The sequence below is a fragment of the Pteropus alecto genome, unplaced genomic scaffold, assembly GCF_000325575.1.
Source record: "Pteropus alecto unplaced genomic scaffold, ASM32557v1 scaffold3, whole genome shotgun sequence".
Taxonomy (NCBI): Eukaryota; Metazoa; Chordata; class Mammalia; order Chiroptera; family Pteropodidae; genus Pteropus; species Pteropus alecto.
Window position 1 is genome coordinate 35,092,590 of NW_006442484.1, and position 17,977 is coordinate 35,110,566.

The window sequence follows — 17,977 nt, forward strand, 5'->3', positions numbered from 1 at the left end:
ACAAAATAAAATTTCTATTTTCTTGTCAATGATCAGATATATTTGCAATTAACATTACCTAGTATAAGATAGAGGTACAGAGATAAGCAGCATTATGGTCATGGCCACATGTGCAGTTTTATATATTAAATGTTCCATAAAACTATTACATGAACATCATCATTTTGTGTACTTATTTTTTTATATTTAAAATAATGAATCTATTTTGAAGAGCATTAAAGAGTAATTATTTTGTCATGTAATTTTTGCAGATATTTCCAAGTTGTGTTATTTGTATTTTAAATTACAACTCATTTTAGTTGTTTATAATTTGAAAACTCTAATCAAATTATTTAATCATTTATACAAGTTTTCTTGTACTTAATTATTTCACAAGTATAATTGCGAGAATTAATTTCTTTATTATATAAATAATTATAGAGACAGGACGATGCTTAGATATTCCAATAAAAAGGTAAAAATTGAACAAGTCACATGTTTACAAATATCTAGTACACTGTAGGAACAACAAGTAATATTAGCTACATTCTTCACATTTAATCCACATATCTTACCATTGTAAAACAAAATTCAAATTTCCCTAAAGTAGCATAATGATAGTAGCTAATATAGATTGTTTATTATGTATCATGTGTATTTTTATAGGTTTTGACCTATTAAATACTCAACAACCCTATTATCATCATCTTTTTTTAGATATTGGGAAACCAAGGCACAGAGTTTAAGTAATTTACCTAGATTTACACAGCTAAAAAGTAATAAAGCTGGGATTTGAACTATGTTTTCTGGCTCTGCCCTATACTGCTTCTAAGATATTTCTTTCTTTTTCTGTGCTTTCCTTTGATAAGTGCAAAATAGCATGATCATATTACATTTGAAAATAACTTGTACCTTTTTTCTAATTGTTCTTTTACAGTTTATTCCCATGCCAGTGCTATATGGAGTGTTTCTTTATATGGGTGCTTCATCTCTAAAGGGAATTCAGGTAAATTACTTACAGTAAAACAGGCACATCTGTGATGACTGATCTTAAGGTCTGTTGATGCTAAGTCATGTGATAGTTAAGATAATGACATCATCTAATGAGCAGATTTCAGACCATAATTAAATTTTTTCAAACTGGTCAGATTCACAAAAGTTAAAGAAAATCCTCTTTAGAATCTAAAGTTCACAATCTTAGGGTACTTTTATTTACCATAAGTATATATTAGAACTCAAAACTTTAGATTTTACAGCCCTTTTAGAAAACTAATTGCAGCACGTTTCAAGATATATCCAAATACTAAAAATCTTTGACACTGTAATCATGTTTATAAACATCTATCCATGGGAATACAAAAAACTCAAACTAAGAGGTTAGATTTAGAGAACTTTTAAAACCTAATCATAGTACATTTCAAAATATACACAAATACTTTTAATCTTTGATATTGTAATCATGGTTATGGATATCTGTCCATGAGAATAGAAAAACTTTATGTACAAAGATGTTCATTATAACACATACTTTTGAAATATTGGAAACAATCCAGTTATCTAACATGAGTACATAATTAAGCAATCTATGGTACATTCACTGAAAAGTGATAACTACGGTGACAATAAAAGTAACATGATAAAAATGTTTATGGCACAATACAAAGTGAAAAAGTAGGGAAACAAGTTGTATCTACCATAGGTTTGTAAAGCTATGAGTGTGGGTCAGATTAAAAAGGAAGTGGAGAAATAAAAACAATTTGTTAAGATTGTGAGATCTTGGGTAATTTTTTTCATTTTGCATTAGTTTTTCTTTTATTATTATAATTGTATTTCTAGAATTCTTTTAAAAATAAACTAAAAATAAAAGTATAGAGTAAGGAAGTTTCAAAGTATAAGTGAAACTATTGTTTAAGTATTGGTAAGATAAATATAGTTGTGTTTTTTATTACTGCACAACAAATTACTATACAACTTAGTGGCTTAAAACAATAAATATTTATCATCTCATAGTCTGTGGGTTATGAATTTGGGAAAAAGATTAGCCAGATAGTTCTGGCTCAAGATGTCATGTGGTTGCTGTCAAAATGTGGACAAGGGCAGCAGTCATCAGAAGGTTTGAATGGGGCTGGAGGGTCGTGTCCAAGATGGTTTATACAGAGCCGTTGGCAAGAGGCATCAGTTCTTGCCTGGCTTTTGATAGGAAGCTTCAGTTTTTTTCCACATGGACCTCTTCATGGGTCACTTAAGTGTCCTCATGACATGGACGTTAACTTCCATCAGAGAAAACAATAAGAGAAAGAGAGAAAGTAACTGTGCCTTTCAACTTAGTCTCCAAAGTTGCCCATATGGTCACTTGCACTTCATACTGTTTGTTAGAAGTGAATCATTATGTCTAGCTTGCACACAAAAGGAAAGAAATTAGATTCCATCTCTTGGAGAGAAAAGTACCAAAGAATTTGTGGGCACATTTTAAAACCACCTCAGGTATATTTTAAATCTTTGCAGAGGCTGTTGGCAAATTGTTTCTGCTTATGTTACTGTAGTGGGTTGAATAGTGTTCCCCTAAAATTCGTGTCCACCTGGAATCTCAGAACGTGACTCAATTTGGCAATAGAGTCTTTGAAAATGTAATCAGTTATGAATTTCAAGATGAGCTCATCCTAGATTTAGGGTGAACTCTGAACCCAATGACTTGGATCTTTATAAGAAGAGGAGACACAGGGTAGAAGGACACCCATGAAGATGGAGGCAGAGATTAGAGTTTTGCCGCTACAAGCCGAGGAACACCAGGAGCCAGCAGAAGCTGGAAGAGGCAAGGAAACTTTCTCCCCCGCGGCCTTCAGCACCTTGATTTTGGACTCCACAACTGCGGGAGAATAAATTTGTATTGCTTTGAGCTACTAAGTTGTGGTAATTTGTTATAGTAGCGCTAGGAAATTAATACAGATTTCTACTTAAATTTGCTTCTGAATAATCTTGTTTTTTAACTTAACATTATTGATCTAACATACTTAAATTTTCTTGAAAAAGAGATTAATTTTGAGGGTTAGTTTTTGTATAGTTTATTTTTGTTGACTAAAAGGAAAAAATAAATTGTTGCTTTTTCTATGACACAGCTTGATTCATTGGTGTACGAAGACATAAAAGTCATCTGACAGAATGTTATGCATTTTTCAAATTAACACTTGTTAAGTTGAGCACAGAGTGTAGGATGGTGAGCTGTGGTTCAACAGCAGACCACAAGAGAAATTAAAATAGAGAAGTTCATCACTCACAGGTCCTGGAAGAAGTACCTGGCCTTACCACATGGGAAGGTCAAGGCAAAGTGAAGACAGAGAGAGGGAGACAGGACCTAGGGCACATGCTTTTATTAGGGTTTGTAGGTAGAGGGCTTTGGGGTTCCTGGGCTAAGGCTAGATTGGTCAATTCAAATCAAGAGAGCAGAGTTTTGATAGGTTCCACGGGAGTCTTATTTAAGAGGTGGATAAGGGGAAAGTGTTGGGAGGCAGGGGAGACTGTTGATCGCAAGGGCTGTTGGGAAAGTCATATCAGGAACTTACATTTACTTGTGACTCGGGGCTTCATCTAGGGAATGTGATTGTGTGATTGTATAGTTTAAGGTCACTGCAGGCTACTAGGCTAAACAATATGGATGCCAAGGCAACGATATTACAGAGTAGCTTAGCCAAGCTCTTGACACTGAGGGACAGGTAGCACAGGAATTCTTTTCCCGAATGAACAACTAGCCAGCTTCTGACTTTAGGAGAAAGAAAACCAGTTGGGCCTTAGGCCAGTCCTGGATGTTAGAACTAAGGCAAAACGTTAATATGAAGTCACTGTAAAATCATCAAACACCCAAAGTAGATAGGCTGACTGCCCATCTTGACACTGGGTAAAATTAACTTGAGAGAGGGAGATGGTTGAGAAATGTTATGCATTTAAATTTTACTCAAATTACTTTTCATTTGCTTATTTATAATTTTATGTATAAAAAGTGTATTTTGAAAGAATTGGTTTGGTAAGGCAGATAAGGAAGAGGTTTTATTTGTTTTACTGGGTTTTGTTGTTGTTTTTGTTGTTCTTGTTTTTGTTTTTTGCCTTTGGCAGAAGTTCCATGAGTACTAATTTCATCTGTAAGTGAAAAGTATTTATTATTAGGCCCCAGGCTCACATAAATACAGCAGCAGAAATTTAAGAAACAAAGTAAAATCATTTTGAAAGGTTTCAACAGATTTCCCTCCTAATTCTACTCACATGATTTTATACTCATGAAATTTAGAACTAAACAAGAATGTCAGGTTTTGGAATTATTTGGGGTGTGAATCTTTCAAACAAAAGTTGAGGAAAACATTATCAAGGCCCATGAGGAAACTATAATGAGTTTTAAATAGAACAAATGAAACAGCAAGCAGGGTCTCACACTAAGAAACAGGGTTAGTGAAGATTCAAGTTAGCCCCGAGCTCGGGGAGTTAAAAACTCTACGGAATTTTGTGGCTGCCTCAGTGCAGAAACGATAAGTTTATACTAAGATGAGATAAAAGCCAAATGCAAAATTCAGAATGCATTTATCATTATTATCATTACTTAAGTATTAATAAACACGTGCTGAATACCAGCAGTTCAAGGAGCATATTAATTAGTTACTCTATAAGTTGTAGAAACCTATATTTTACCTGATTGTTTGGCAATATTAAGAAACTTATTATCCAGGCCTATCACTGTGCAACATGGCAGAAAAAAACAGATCATAGTGTTCTCATGAATGTTGTTTCTGTACTCAGATATATAACCACATCAATATTCATTCCAACACTTCAGGAGTCCAAAGTAAAGCAAATGTGCCATGTAAACAATAACAATTGAAGCACCCACACATCGAAGTACACTTATGCAATAACATAACTTCACAAAGGGAGAAATGGTGGCTGGGAAAATGAGTTCTATAGAAACTGAAACATGCAGTAATGAACCAGATTTTACTTTATTTCTTCCTTATTCCCACCTGCACCATGTACTAAGTTTTATTTATTTATTTTTACTTAATGACATGTAATTATAAGAGATACTTAGGAGACAGAAATAAAAAGACCTACTGAAATATTTGTGGATAGTATGGAGAGAGATGAACCAGAAAAAAATTCATCACTTAGTATTCTGCATAACAGATTTTCAATAAATGTGTATTTAACCTATATACAGTTCTGGTTTAGATGACCAAGGGAAGATCATGCCATGCCATAAGGTGAGAAACAAGAAAAGGAAAATAGCTTTATGTTGAGTTTGAGATTTCTAATATATATACAAGCAGAGTTTTGTAAAACAGGATGTTTTGACCTTAACACTTAACCCTAATGTTTGACATTTGTCCCATGGCATAGTGGAATAATTTTGGAATAGTTGATGAGAATGAGTTACAGTTTTCTTATAAATTACCTAAAAAATCAAATCAAATATTATTCTTTTGAAAATTCATAATAAGTATTACTGTAGAAATGGCATGAAATAGAACTGACAGTGATGAAATCATATTTTAAATAATCACTTCTTGTTGGAAACATTCAAAATTGCAAAATTCGGCCTAAGAAATATTAAACAAAATGATACATATAAAATAACACTGACATGCAATATGGTTTTTTAGTAAGTAAAATGTGATTAAAGCTTTAAGGTTCTCATGAAAATTTAATCTATAAAATTTGAATTGAAAAAATTGGCTTTAGTAGATAAAAGTGGCCTCAAAGTCAAAGCTATAGCAATAATATTATATAGACCAAAAATAGTCATATTGCCTTTATGGTGAAATTTAAACATAAATAACATTGATCCAGATGAAAATAATTTTTGTAAACCACAACTGAAAAATATACAGTTTGACAGTGCAGTATAGGAAATTGATCAAGAAATTAAATTGAGTTAACAAAATTTGCTCTGGAAGTACTTTATTAATAATTATTCATCTAAGTTATATCTTTATGGCTAAGATATTTGTATTTGTAAAAACAGCACCGAAACCTTGTTGGGGATCAAAGCAGCAAGGCTAAATAAAACCAACAGAGTCAAAATAAGGTCAAAACATCTTACTTAACAGCTACGTATGTGTGAGAGCTCAGGAGAGAGAGCTGCAGTAGAGATCTAAGTCTGGGAGTCTTTAGAAAGTACGTGAAAGTTGAACCCATAGGTATGGATGAGCTATTCCAGGACAGAAGGGGACAGAGAATGGGAGTCCAAGAAGCCTTGGTGCTTAAGGCACAATTGAAGGAAGAGATTGTGATGTGACAATGAAAAATAATGAAATATTTTGTCTCTAAAGGCTATACTCTCCCAAGTAGCAACATTTAGCATTGGCTTCAATATTTTTACACTCTTCTAAATTATAACCTATATCTATATTCAAGAAAACATGGGATATTATAAAACTAAAACCATAGTATTTCAGAGTGTTTGCATAACAATCCTATTGTCCAAATGCCCAGATGTCAACTTAAGTGTGATCCAGATATAACATACATTGGACCACATTAAATGTTTACCTGTCCCACTTTTGTCTGTAAAAAGCAATTTAGTCTGTTTATCTTTTAGTTCTTTGATAGAATAAAGCTATTCTGGATGCCTGCAAAACATCAACCAGATTTTATATATCTAAGGCATGTACCACTTCGAAAAGTCCACCTCTTCACAGTTATTCAAATGAGTTGCCTTGGCCTTCTGTGGATAATAAAAGTTTCAAGAGCTGCTATTGTCTTTCCCATGATGGTATGAAACTCCTTTTTTTTTTCTTCTTGTGATTTTCTACTCTTATTGGAAACTCATGAACTGAAATTGGAACAATAAAGTCATTTTGAACAATTATTAGAAACCCTGGTATAAACTTTAACCACTAAAACGGTGACTAAGACTGTGTTTGAGATTATATATGAATTTCAGTGATTCATATTAGTTTTGTGTCCATCATTCTGAATATTGGTTGAAGTTTGAATTAATTGAAGTTGGGTAGAAAAATGTAAACTTTCAAAATTTAACTCCAAAGATATACCAGCAAATCTGAAAAGTTGGAATTTTAAAAATAACATTTCATGCAATATTTCAGGTAAGTTTCAAATATTTCAAAAAATATACTAAATTTGAATGACTATAAATACTTAAAATATTATCAGCATAGATGAGAATGGTTTAATGTTCATTTAAAATAGTGTAAACTAGTAACTACATGTATTTAAGAAAACAGTCCAATATATTTTGTAGTTTTTAAAATAGCTTTTTTAAATGACTCAACATCACAACCACTATTCTGAGGATGTGGTGAGAAAAGGAAATGAAGGGATCAAAAACTCAGACTTTTTTTTTCTTTTATACACATATATCTTCAAATTTTACTTTAATCTCAGCTCTAATTGAAATTGACTTTTTTTCTATTGAAAATAAACAAATCTACATCTTTCATTTCTATTTTTTTTCCTGTTTTACGCTATTATTTACTTATTTTTATTATTTACTTCAGGTGTTAGCTCTGGTATTTGTAAGAAAGTTGATGGACTTTTTGTTTACCAAACGGGAACTCAGCTGGTTGGATGATTTAATGCCTGAGAGTAAGAAAAAGAAACTAGAAGATGCTGAAAAAGAAGTAAGTCAGAGCAAAACAAGTACCTTACAAAGAAAATAAAATGAAGCACTTGCATGAAATAAAAATTTGCAAACAAAGCACTCTGCAAAATGAAATTATTGTGTTTATCTTTAAATAGTTAATTATTACTAGCAACCATAGGTGGACAAGTTTGGAAGACCATAAAGTTGGAACTTGAACACACAGAGAGAGAGTGCATCAATATCTTATATGAGGAAATCAAACCCCAGTGAAATATGCAAACTCTTTGTACTTCATTATCCCCTGAACTACATACTCTATTTTTCTGATCCCTCCCCTGTGGATGGCAGAAAATTACTGATGCTTAATTATTTTCAAATTGTGATTGTGCAATGATTGCTTTTTGGTTGAATATACAAGAAGAAAAAAAGAGACATTATCACTGTTGGTATTTTCCTAGGGGACAGAGTTTTAATCAAAAGATTCTAATTCTAATCAAAAGATAAAATTGATTATTCTTGAAATAGATGAAGTGCTTCAGAGGAAAACATGTCAATCTTCTTTGCTTTCGAAGTGATTTAATATTGAGTAAATATTGTTTCAGAAACTTTTGGGATTTACTTCCTCAGACTTCTGATTTATCCTATCCTGTTTCATATGTTAAAACAATTTGTTTTAAGTTTTATGGTGTATATAAAGTTCATGTGTAAGTCTTGGTCTGTTTTGAAGGTTAGTAATCACAATATTTTTTAAAGTATGTAAAAACTACAGAGTAGAAATGAAAAAAATGACCAATACATCATTTAGCAGAATATTTGAGCCCATAAATTATTAAACATAGGAACCAAATTTCCATGTGAAAAGAAATGATGAAAGAAAATATTTAATGAGAATTGTGCATTATTCTTTCTACTTTTCCTTTTTCTACAAGGTGGTCAATAATTGTCCCCGGTTTCTTATCTATAGTGTATTTTCGCAAACCATGGATATATTCCTCTCTCCTTTGGAGAATCTGCAAACATTTCAATGGTCTTAGGTTTTATTGTCTTTAGGTGAGGCTTGATTATGCAAAAGTCTATTGAGATTTCTGCTCAGATGTTTCTACAAATATGGCTATATCATATCTGACTATCTGGCATTTCTTCATTTTTCCATCATGTCCTATCACTGACAATGGATTCCCACATTTAGAAACTGATCACAATGATATACCTCAATACTGTATGAATATTTCTATTTTCCCAAGTATTGTAGAAGGCATACTTCGACTCATACTTTTCGTAATATTTATATAACATTAAAAGTATCATGTTATAAAATTATAATTTCTCTATTTTTGATAGATTTTGAGAGATTTTTTAAAATAATGCTTTAGTTAGGATATTTTGATAGTCTCTATTTCTTTTTTGGGCTTTAGGTAAAGTTTGCTCTCATTCTCAGATACTACTCAACAAAAATAAGACATAATTTGACATAAATTAAATGTAAAGAAGATGGACATAAGAATATAGACATTCTAAAGAATTAAAGTATCCATATCTAATGTAGTTATTCAGGTTGAAAACAATTTCCAAGAAGTTTTAAATGCCAGAGAAGACAATTTTGAATCCAAAACTCATCACCCGTTGCCTTCCCCTCAGTCTCTCTGATAATGAGAATACTATTTACACTAAAATAGTAACTTACAAATGTAATTTTGCTTTATTTTCCTGCTTTGATTTCCTGTCAAATGTTTTTACTACTTCTATAGGAAAAAGCTAGCAATAGCCCTAGCTGCACAATCATTCCTTCCACAGCATTCTCCACATCCATACCATGGACCATTCTTACCCTTTTAGAACTTTGTAAAATGAAAAATGATAAGTATATATAACATATTATGTTTAATACCTTTTCCTGTTATCACTTAAAAAATTCAGATTCTCTCTTTATATGTATGTGAAATAGTAGAGAACAAATTTGGTAATAATCATAAATTTATTAGAATCTGCCATTTCCATTGCCCAGAATCACTCACATAGCTGCATATGTATAGTACTTACATGCATGAGTGCCAGATGTCCATTTTGGAATTTATCAACCTCAGATAGGAAGAGCCCCTACTTAACGAGCTTCCAACTTTTTACATTATAAATCCACTTTGCTTCAATGGGTGTTTACTGTTTTCTGATTATGAAGATAAAGATTTTAGAAGTAATTAAATATTACTAAATTTCTTAGAGCTCATGTTTTCCAAAAAAATACAAAAATAGATTAAAGATTTATTGAGGCAAATTTATAGTGATATCCTTCAGATCTGCATATGAGAAAAAATGGGGGAAAATGCCTTGCAATACATTAATCAGGCAGGTTTTCAGACCTTTAAATATCTCAAAATAGATTAATATGATAATACTTTTATGCGAGCCTCAATAAAAGAAAAGAAACAAGAGAACCAATAATACAGTGAAGAAATAATCCATAATTGAATGTTAAAATATAGTTCTGACCAGTACAAAAAAGAAATTCTCCATCTAACAACTGGAGAGAGAAAAGAAAGTTTAAAGATGTTTACTTTCTAACTTGGAATTAGTATTAAAAGAGTATGATCAATAGAGAGAGTAGGAAGATTTAAAAAGGATTACACCAAAATTTAAATTCTGGTTGATTTTCTACTTGGTCCCTTGGACCTCAGTATTTCATTTTCTTGAGGCTGTGGACTCCGCTGAAGGATGTGATCCTACTGTGGCATCTTATGCCAAGGCCCAGTCTTTCAAACCTTGTGCATTAAGGTGGTAAACGGAGAAGTTCTCCAGAAATGTTGCATTTCTGCAATTGCTCAAATTAATTGAGTAACTGATCGTGATCTTGGAAGATGATAAATAACAGAAATGTCTCAGCTCCCTGAGACTTGAATTTAAAATAGTCTCACCTCTTGTCCTTTTGATGATAGTTACAAGCTTGTACTTTTATCCTCCAGGGTTTCCTATCAGTAGCCCACTTCTGCTCTTACGGCATTGAGAAAACATTAATTTGACCTTAAAATTCAATAATGAGTTAAGCAGAATAAATAGCTACACAGGCCAGTCCAAGGTCGCAGAGCTTCTGTTCCAAATTTTCATGTACTTCATGCATATGCATATGCATATGCTTCAGTTTTTAGAAAGAAAGGATTATAATCAGGATAGAAATGAATATTGGAACCCTGACATTTTGCACATTGCTCTGTGTAAAGGGAAGACTGCAGAATCAAATTCTTGATGTCCAAATGTGCTCAGAGTACCAACATGCCTTCCTTCCTACTTAAATATTCTCTAGGACACTGTACACATTTGACAAAAGGGCTGCTGTTAAAAGCAGAAAGACCCAACAGAATGTTTGCTCCTGGATGCGGGGAGAAGGCAGTTAATGTTTGATAAATCCTGAAAATTCAGCTCTGGTCAGTGATCATGATATTGATAACTCTTGGTTTATGGGAGGTTCACACTAGCATATGTATTACAGGAAAAGCAAAAAGGAGGCTAATGGGATTTGTAATCTGTATGAAGCAAGATCATGAGCAAGCTCAAGAAGATGCAAAAGCAATCTAAACACAAGTACAGTTAAACAAATTACAGAGCATGTCTCGCTGCTAAGAAAGATGAGAATTGGTTGTGGGTTTGGAAGCATGGCCTAATTATGAGACAGACAAATGTTATTTCTAATGAAATCTTAGAATGAGGTAAGCACATCCTTCCTTAAGCAGTGGGTTTTCAAAGGGTAGTAGTCTCAGGACCTCTGCTGCATCAGCCAACACCCACACCATGTTAGAAATGCAAATTCTTGGACCTTTCTGAGACCTTTTATTCAAAACTCTGGGGATAGAGCCAGAAATCTGTGTTAAGGAGACCTCCAGATGATTCTGATGCATGCTAATATTTGAGATAAAACCTTTCTTAAAACCACAGAATATGTATCTTCTGAATATGCTCTTCTAAAGAGTTACTCTAAGTAATCCAAGATTACTCTATCAGAATTTTTTGTATTTTGTAGTAATTTAGATAAGTCATTTAGAGGTGCCAAGTCAAATATTCTGATGAAAAACATATGTCTCATCCATCTATTTATGTGAATTCTGTGTAGACTACTCCTCCGCCTCATTTTTCTTTTCAGCTTTCATTGTTAAAGTGAGTAGTATGTATTGGCTCTTTTATCTATTGGAAATTTTAAGAAATACCTCTTAGAGTTATAACATTTTACAGTTTTCAAAGTTATGTGTATGTGTATAATATATAATATATAATACATATGTAATGTTTGCAGTATTATCTATTCTATTAGTAAATGAAATAGTAAATGATAGACACTTCTTAGGTTCTTTGGCCTTGTTTTTCCTCTTAGATGAAATAAAGGGGTTAAACTTGATTTCTGAAGTCCCTTCTATTTTTTAAGATCTATGAATTCTAAAATTGCCGACTATTTTCTCTAATACTTTAAGCATCTTTCTAAGCATTGGCTCTCTGCTGTTGTTTGTACTTTGGGCTATTTGAGGGCTCCTGCATAGATAGAGATTTTACCTAAGAAATGAATACAGTAACAGATACTTCCTATTTCACTAAACGTAGAACATTTGTTAGGTATCATGGTATATGAATTGTACTTTTTATACTATCGCAAAATATAATAAAGAGTCATGATGTAATTTTATGTATAACATTCTGTTCACCAAAACACCCCACAATTTAACTCCAATTTTATTTTCCACTTCTACTCAGCACAGGCCTTTGGCTCCAGCCATGCTAGTTGTTCATTGTCATGCAAACACATTTTATTTATAACTATCTTTTATCCTTGGCCCACATATTTTCTTCCCGCCTAGAGTTCCTTCTTACTACCAAACCAATAAAATAAGACTGGCTTAGATACCGCTTCCTTGGCCCCTGTGCTTTTTACGGTGATCTTTCTCACCCTCTGAAAGATGGGTTTGCATCTTTCTTTTCATTGTTGTATCCCTTATCCCTAGTACCTAGCAGACTACCTGTCATGTAGATGATGCTTAATACATATTTGTTAAATGGATTCATGAATAGGTCCTGGATTCTTCTTCATCATTCGTCTAGCATATATTACATGCTCAGTAAATGTCTGAGTGCTTTTGAATAGGTTAGTTTTTTAAGCCTCAATTTTTCTGCATTTTACTGGATATAGCATTAACTGTCCTTAACTTAATTAGCATCTGAAAAATTGGCGAAACCCTTCAAATGTTCTTAGATAAGCTTTGATCATCATCCTTTTAACATCTTCACCATGTTGTAGAATTCAGCATATTTTGGGTGGACTCCATGTAAATGAAGTGCTGAATGGAACTCGTTTAAAGGTACTTCTGACTTATAAAGTGATGGATACCCAGTTAGCTTTATGCTCTCACTCTCTTTTCCTATATGATTGAGATACACTAGGTTGTGATTGTCGTGACGGCTAGTGCCTGATTTGAATGCTCCTCACCAGAAAGTCTCAATTTTTGGCTTCCTCAGAGTGCTGCCTAAGATGCAGCCGGCCCTCCATCCCGAGCTCTGGGGCCCACCCAGCTTCCTTCTGGCACTGAAGGCAGCGACTGCTCTGCCACCCTTTTCAGATAAGCATGGCTTGGAAATGCTATCTTTAGACGTGATGAGTTTTTGTTTGGATAGAATTATGACTAGTATAAAGCCCACACATGCTAACAAGCCACAGAGTGCAAAATAATTATTGAAAGCAATTTGAGAGAAAAGTGGAAAATCATCTGAGGAAAAAAACAAAATTGTTCCCAAAGCTTTGGTTTAATTTTTGCTGTTAGATTGAATCTTGAGCCTTAGTTTTCTGCTGCCAGGTAACCTAAGCACTGATGACACTGTTCTTTTCTTCAGCATTTTTGAATTTTACTCTTCATTAAACCTTTCTACCTGGATTCTTGACTTTTTATTCCAAGTTGTTTGCAAGAGATGCTCTATACCAAGCTGGCCTATCAGTGGACAATCAAGGAAAGAATCACTTTTTGCTTGTATCTTGGTTTACTTAAATAGCATTGGGATCATTGAATGTTTCCTCTTTATGTCTCTCCCCGTTCATTAACAGTAGCTTTTTCTATAGAAAAAGTAACTATCTATTTGAAAGGGTGTATACGCTATGCTCAGGGCCTTGATGATAAGCATATAAGTTAATATGACATATGTATTATGTTTCATATATAGTGACTAACCCATTTCAAAGGCATGCCTCATTCTAGGCTGTAGATTTGCTCTGCTCGGATGCTTAAATGTGTAATTTCAAACCAATTGTACTATCTACTCACCTTAAATTAGTTCTAATAGTACTGCCAAATGCCAAGGGGAATAGACATAATATGTAAGTAATAAAGTACATCTGATAGGTCTTAAAATTTTCCTTAAAGAACAACAGAGAAAGAGTATAGAGTTAATTTCTATAATGCAAAGGGGTAACACATATCATTGGTACCACAGAGTATAAATGGAACATAAGGTTTTGGGGAACGCTTATAAGCAGAGATACAAAACAGCTCATGCAGTCCCCTGACCTCTCCATTATTCCAGAGCATAGGTTGGGCATAGATATTCTGTAGGCAACATGGCAAGGTCCCAGCACAGAGGAGCCTGACTGGGTCAGCAGGTTGGATGTGTAAGAGAACACTCCAAAAATGATAATGAGCCCTGCCTCCACATTCTATTATATATTAGATTGGTTGAGGAAGTTCTAGAAAACACTTTCTTTAAGTAACAAGAAATATGGCTACGGCTCTTCAGAGTTGGCAGCATGTAAATTGCGTGCCAAGGTCTGCATACCAAGGATGCTAGGAATAGCCTTCCATGCTGGGAATAATGACATCAGCCAAAGGTCATATCTTTTGGAAGCTGAATTAGATCAGCCAAGATACCACTAACCTACTAAAAGAGGGAAGACAAGAAGCCTCCAAAGTCATCCCTATTTTCTTTTTATTTCTTTTTATTTTTTAGGCGAGGCAACCCTTGATTGATCTCACAGATTGCAAAGACCTTGTCAGTTTATAATCCCTTATTATTATTTAAAAAAAAATTTTTTTATGCCTACAGCACCTGATCTTCTTAGGTGTTCTACCATCCAAGTACTAACTAGGTCCGACCCTGCTTAGCTTCTGATGGGATCGGGCTTGTTCAGGGTGGCATGGCCGTAGACCCTAGTATCTCTCTTCACCTCCCATTTGGTCAGGGAGTCACTTAGCTCTTCATCTGTATACAACTTAAAACTGCATTTCTGGAGTTTGAGCCAATAACTCTAACATTTTTAAATGGCCCTAAATAGTTCTCTAAACTTGAACATTGCTAATTGACCCATTTGGAAATAAATACATTAAATAGGAGCTATAATCTACAGATAACTAAATTTCCTTTTTGGTGCATGGAAAAAAGTTGATGATAACATTATTGGAAACTAAGCCACAGGATATTTCAGTATGGTAGCATAAGATTATCTTCATTCCAAAGATATAGTTTTAAAATGTTATATCTGAAGAAATAAATATATAAAGCATTTCCACCCTTTGGGAAGGGTGCAATATTGTCATTGTAAGAAGAAATCCGAAGCATAAAACAAAAGCCTAAGATGCATCCCTAAGTAGAAAACACATCTGTTCTGGTCTGTATAAAAGGTACCTTCTACTGTCTAAGTCTCTAGAGTACCAGGTCTCAAAGTATGGTTCTCAGGCCAGCATAATTTGTGTCACATGAAAACTTATTAGAAATGTAAATTCTTGGACTACTTCAGACTGACTGAATCAGAGACTGTGGAGGTAAGGGACAGCAATATGTATTATTAACAAGCCCTCCAGATAATTTGATATAAACTAAAATTTGAGAACCACAGTTCTAAATATATACTTCATTCCCTTCTAATAGAGTATTCTGAGAATGTAATTTCAACTTTATAACAATGAAAATGATTACATTACCCATACTTTTATCTTTGTAAAATTTAGATTAATTTTTTAAAAATCTGCTTGGAAATTAACCACGTTTTACATTGAGTGACATGAAGGAGATTGTTGTTAGCATTTAAATTACTTTGTGATATGAGACTCTCATTAATTACTTATGTTCTTGGTAGCTGATGCTTTATTGAAAGGACCTGTGCTAGCATTAATAAATGCAAACAAAGTGGAAGGTCCTGGGGTTAATGAGATAGTGAAACATTAATCTGTGTTTCTTCTTCAATGTAAAAGGGAGCCTCATCAGGTTCACTTGATATATTTTATATTTGTCTTCGCAGGAAGAACAAAGTATGCTAGCTATGGAAGATGAGGGCACAGTACAACTTCCATTGGAAGGACATTACAGGTAAGATATAAATGCAAAAACACACCAATTTGAATAATGGGATGTGTTGTTATATACTCTACTTAAAATTTTTGTACTATCCCAGTACTAAGTTCTGTCAGTAATAGCTGTGTGACTATGGTCAAGTAGCTTAAAATGAATGGGGACAGGGAGCTGTTGCTTGAAGTGTTTTCTTCTCATATTTTTTAATAGATATGAAAGCTCTCTTTCATAGCCTCTGAAAGTAGCACCTAAAGACAGGTCAAGATTCAGTTGTAAGATAAATGAGCTAGGTGTTCACTAAATTGGTCACAGGTAAATATTTGAACTCTGGAAGGTCATTCTTTAAAAAAGGCACTTCCAAAGAGATAATCTATATCCTAAATTGAAGGATTCAGTTGTGAGAATCTTTTTTAGGATACATTTATGTAAGTCTCTAACATATGCTGATTGTCTTTAGACACGAGGCATGGCAAAAGAAAACAAACTCCTATAAGTTATAATAAAACACTTTTGAAAGCATTTGACCAAAAATTATGTATATGGTCTCAAAGGATAATTTAAGGCGATGCCAGCAAAAAAGCAGAGAAAACTTTTCTCTGTGGAGGAAATTTGTCATAGTGTTAAAAGTAAATAGAGACTCTTTTGGACTTCAGTTTATGACTGTAAAATCATATTTCCTAGATCTAAAAAATATAATTATGTACCACTTAAGGGTGAGCACAAGCACAGAAGGTATTTTAGCTTTCCTTTTTTTTTAAAAAAAATATTTAGGTTTTAAAATCTATTAATTATTTAGTTGAATCAGCATATTCCCAAGTGCATTCTATAGAAGCCTGGTCTCATGCGGTACCCCTTTCGAAAGGATTAGGTGGTTAAATAAGTTTGGGAAATGTCCCGTACTGTATTCTACTTTGGAGATTCACAAAACACATTATCATATTAAAGAATAAAGGTAGCACTGCATTAAAAAAAAGAAAAGTTTAACTATTTAATCCAGTCTTTTCTAAACTCTTTTGCTCACAGACTTTTTAATCACATAATTTTACAAAAAATCTTGTCTTCCACATGACATTGTCTTGGAAATTATTTGACCTCATGCTATATAAATTACCAAAGGCTGGATGGATTAGAGAAATTAAAGAACCATATCCAGACTGGGCAAGGGAGGGGGCCTGCAAGGTTCCAGGTTTTGCTCCAGACCGTTAGTGTTTCTCTTAAAAGTTGGATTGTTGCTCTCTTGTGAGTGACCACCAATGAGGGTCAGGTGAGGTCAGTCTAGGATTTTAGTTGAACATAATTTTTTTTCACAGCACAGTATCTTTTTTACGTGTAGTATGAAGACTGCTGTTTTCTCACTCAAGGAAACTTGACTTGGCCTATGATTTATCTCTGCTGCCATTTGGTTGTATTTCTAGCCCTGGGAGAGTTTTGGAGCATTCTGAATGCCACCTATAATTGGTACCATTTTAAAATGTAAAAAAAAAAAGCACTCCGCATAGTACGGGCACTGATATTTCAGGCTCCCCCAGCCATTTGGAAAGACCTCTGCTGAATACACAGGCTGCCTTCATTTATTCAACAAATATTTATTGAGTAGGTACTATGAGCCAGGCTCTGTCTAGGTCTTGGGGGAATAGCAGTGAACCAAAGGCCAAGAATCCCTATTCTCATGAAGCTGATATTTGAGTAGACTAGTAGAGGTAGAAGGAGTCAGAAAATTAAATGAACAGATAATATAGTATAATATTTCAGATGGTGAAAAGCACAATAAAAGCAAAAAGTAAAAATCAAGAATGAGGGTGCTATGATGGGATGGAAATAGAAATGTAGCCAAGGCCTGTCTGAGTAGATGACATTTGAACAAAGGACAGAAAGGGTTGTGTACCCTGGGAAAGCACATTACAGGTCAAGGGAAGAGCAAGTACAAGGCCTTGAGGCAGCAGTGGGCCTACAGTGTTCCAGAGCTGTTGAAGGCCATTATGTTGTGGCTGGCGAGGAACGAGCAAGGGTGTGAGAGCAGGAAGGTGAGGGTGGGGACAGAGCCTTATATTCCATCTACTTGGCTGGGAGCCACTGTAGAGTCGGAGCAAAGAGTGAAGTTATCTGCTG

The 17,977-nt window shown here is 33.9% G+C and overlaps 1 protein-coding gene across 3 annotated transcripts in view; it reads left to right on the forward strand.

Annotated features, from left to right (window-relative positions):
- SLC4A10 (solute carrier family 4 member 10) overlaps positions 1 to 17,977 on the forward strand; it is a 173,648-nt gene that overhangs the window by 149,254 nt on the left and 6,417 nt on the right. For all 3 annotated transcript variants that reach the window (XM_025039563.1, XM_025039564.1, XM_025039565.1), the window contains 4 exons: positions 917 to 985; positions 6,560 to 6,733; positions 7,479 to 7,601; positions 15,819 to 15,886. In XM_025039563.1, the coding sequence (XP_024895331.1) occupies positions 917 to 985; positions 6,560 to 6,733; positions 7,479 to 7,601; positions 15,819 to 15,886 (434 nt within the window). The remainder of the gene's footprint in view (positions 1 to 916; positions 986 to 6,559; positions 6,734 to 7,478; positions 7,602 to 15,818; positions 15,887 to 17,977) is intronic.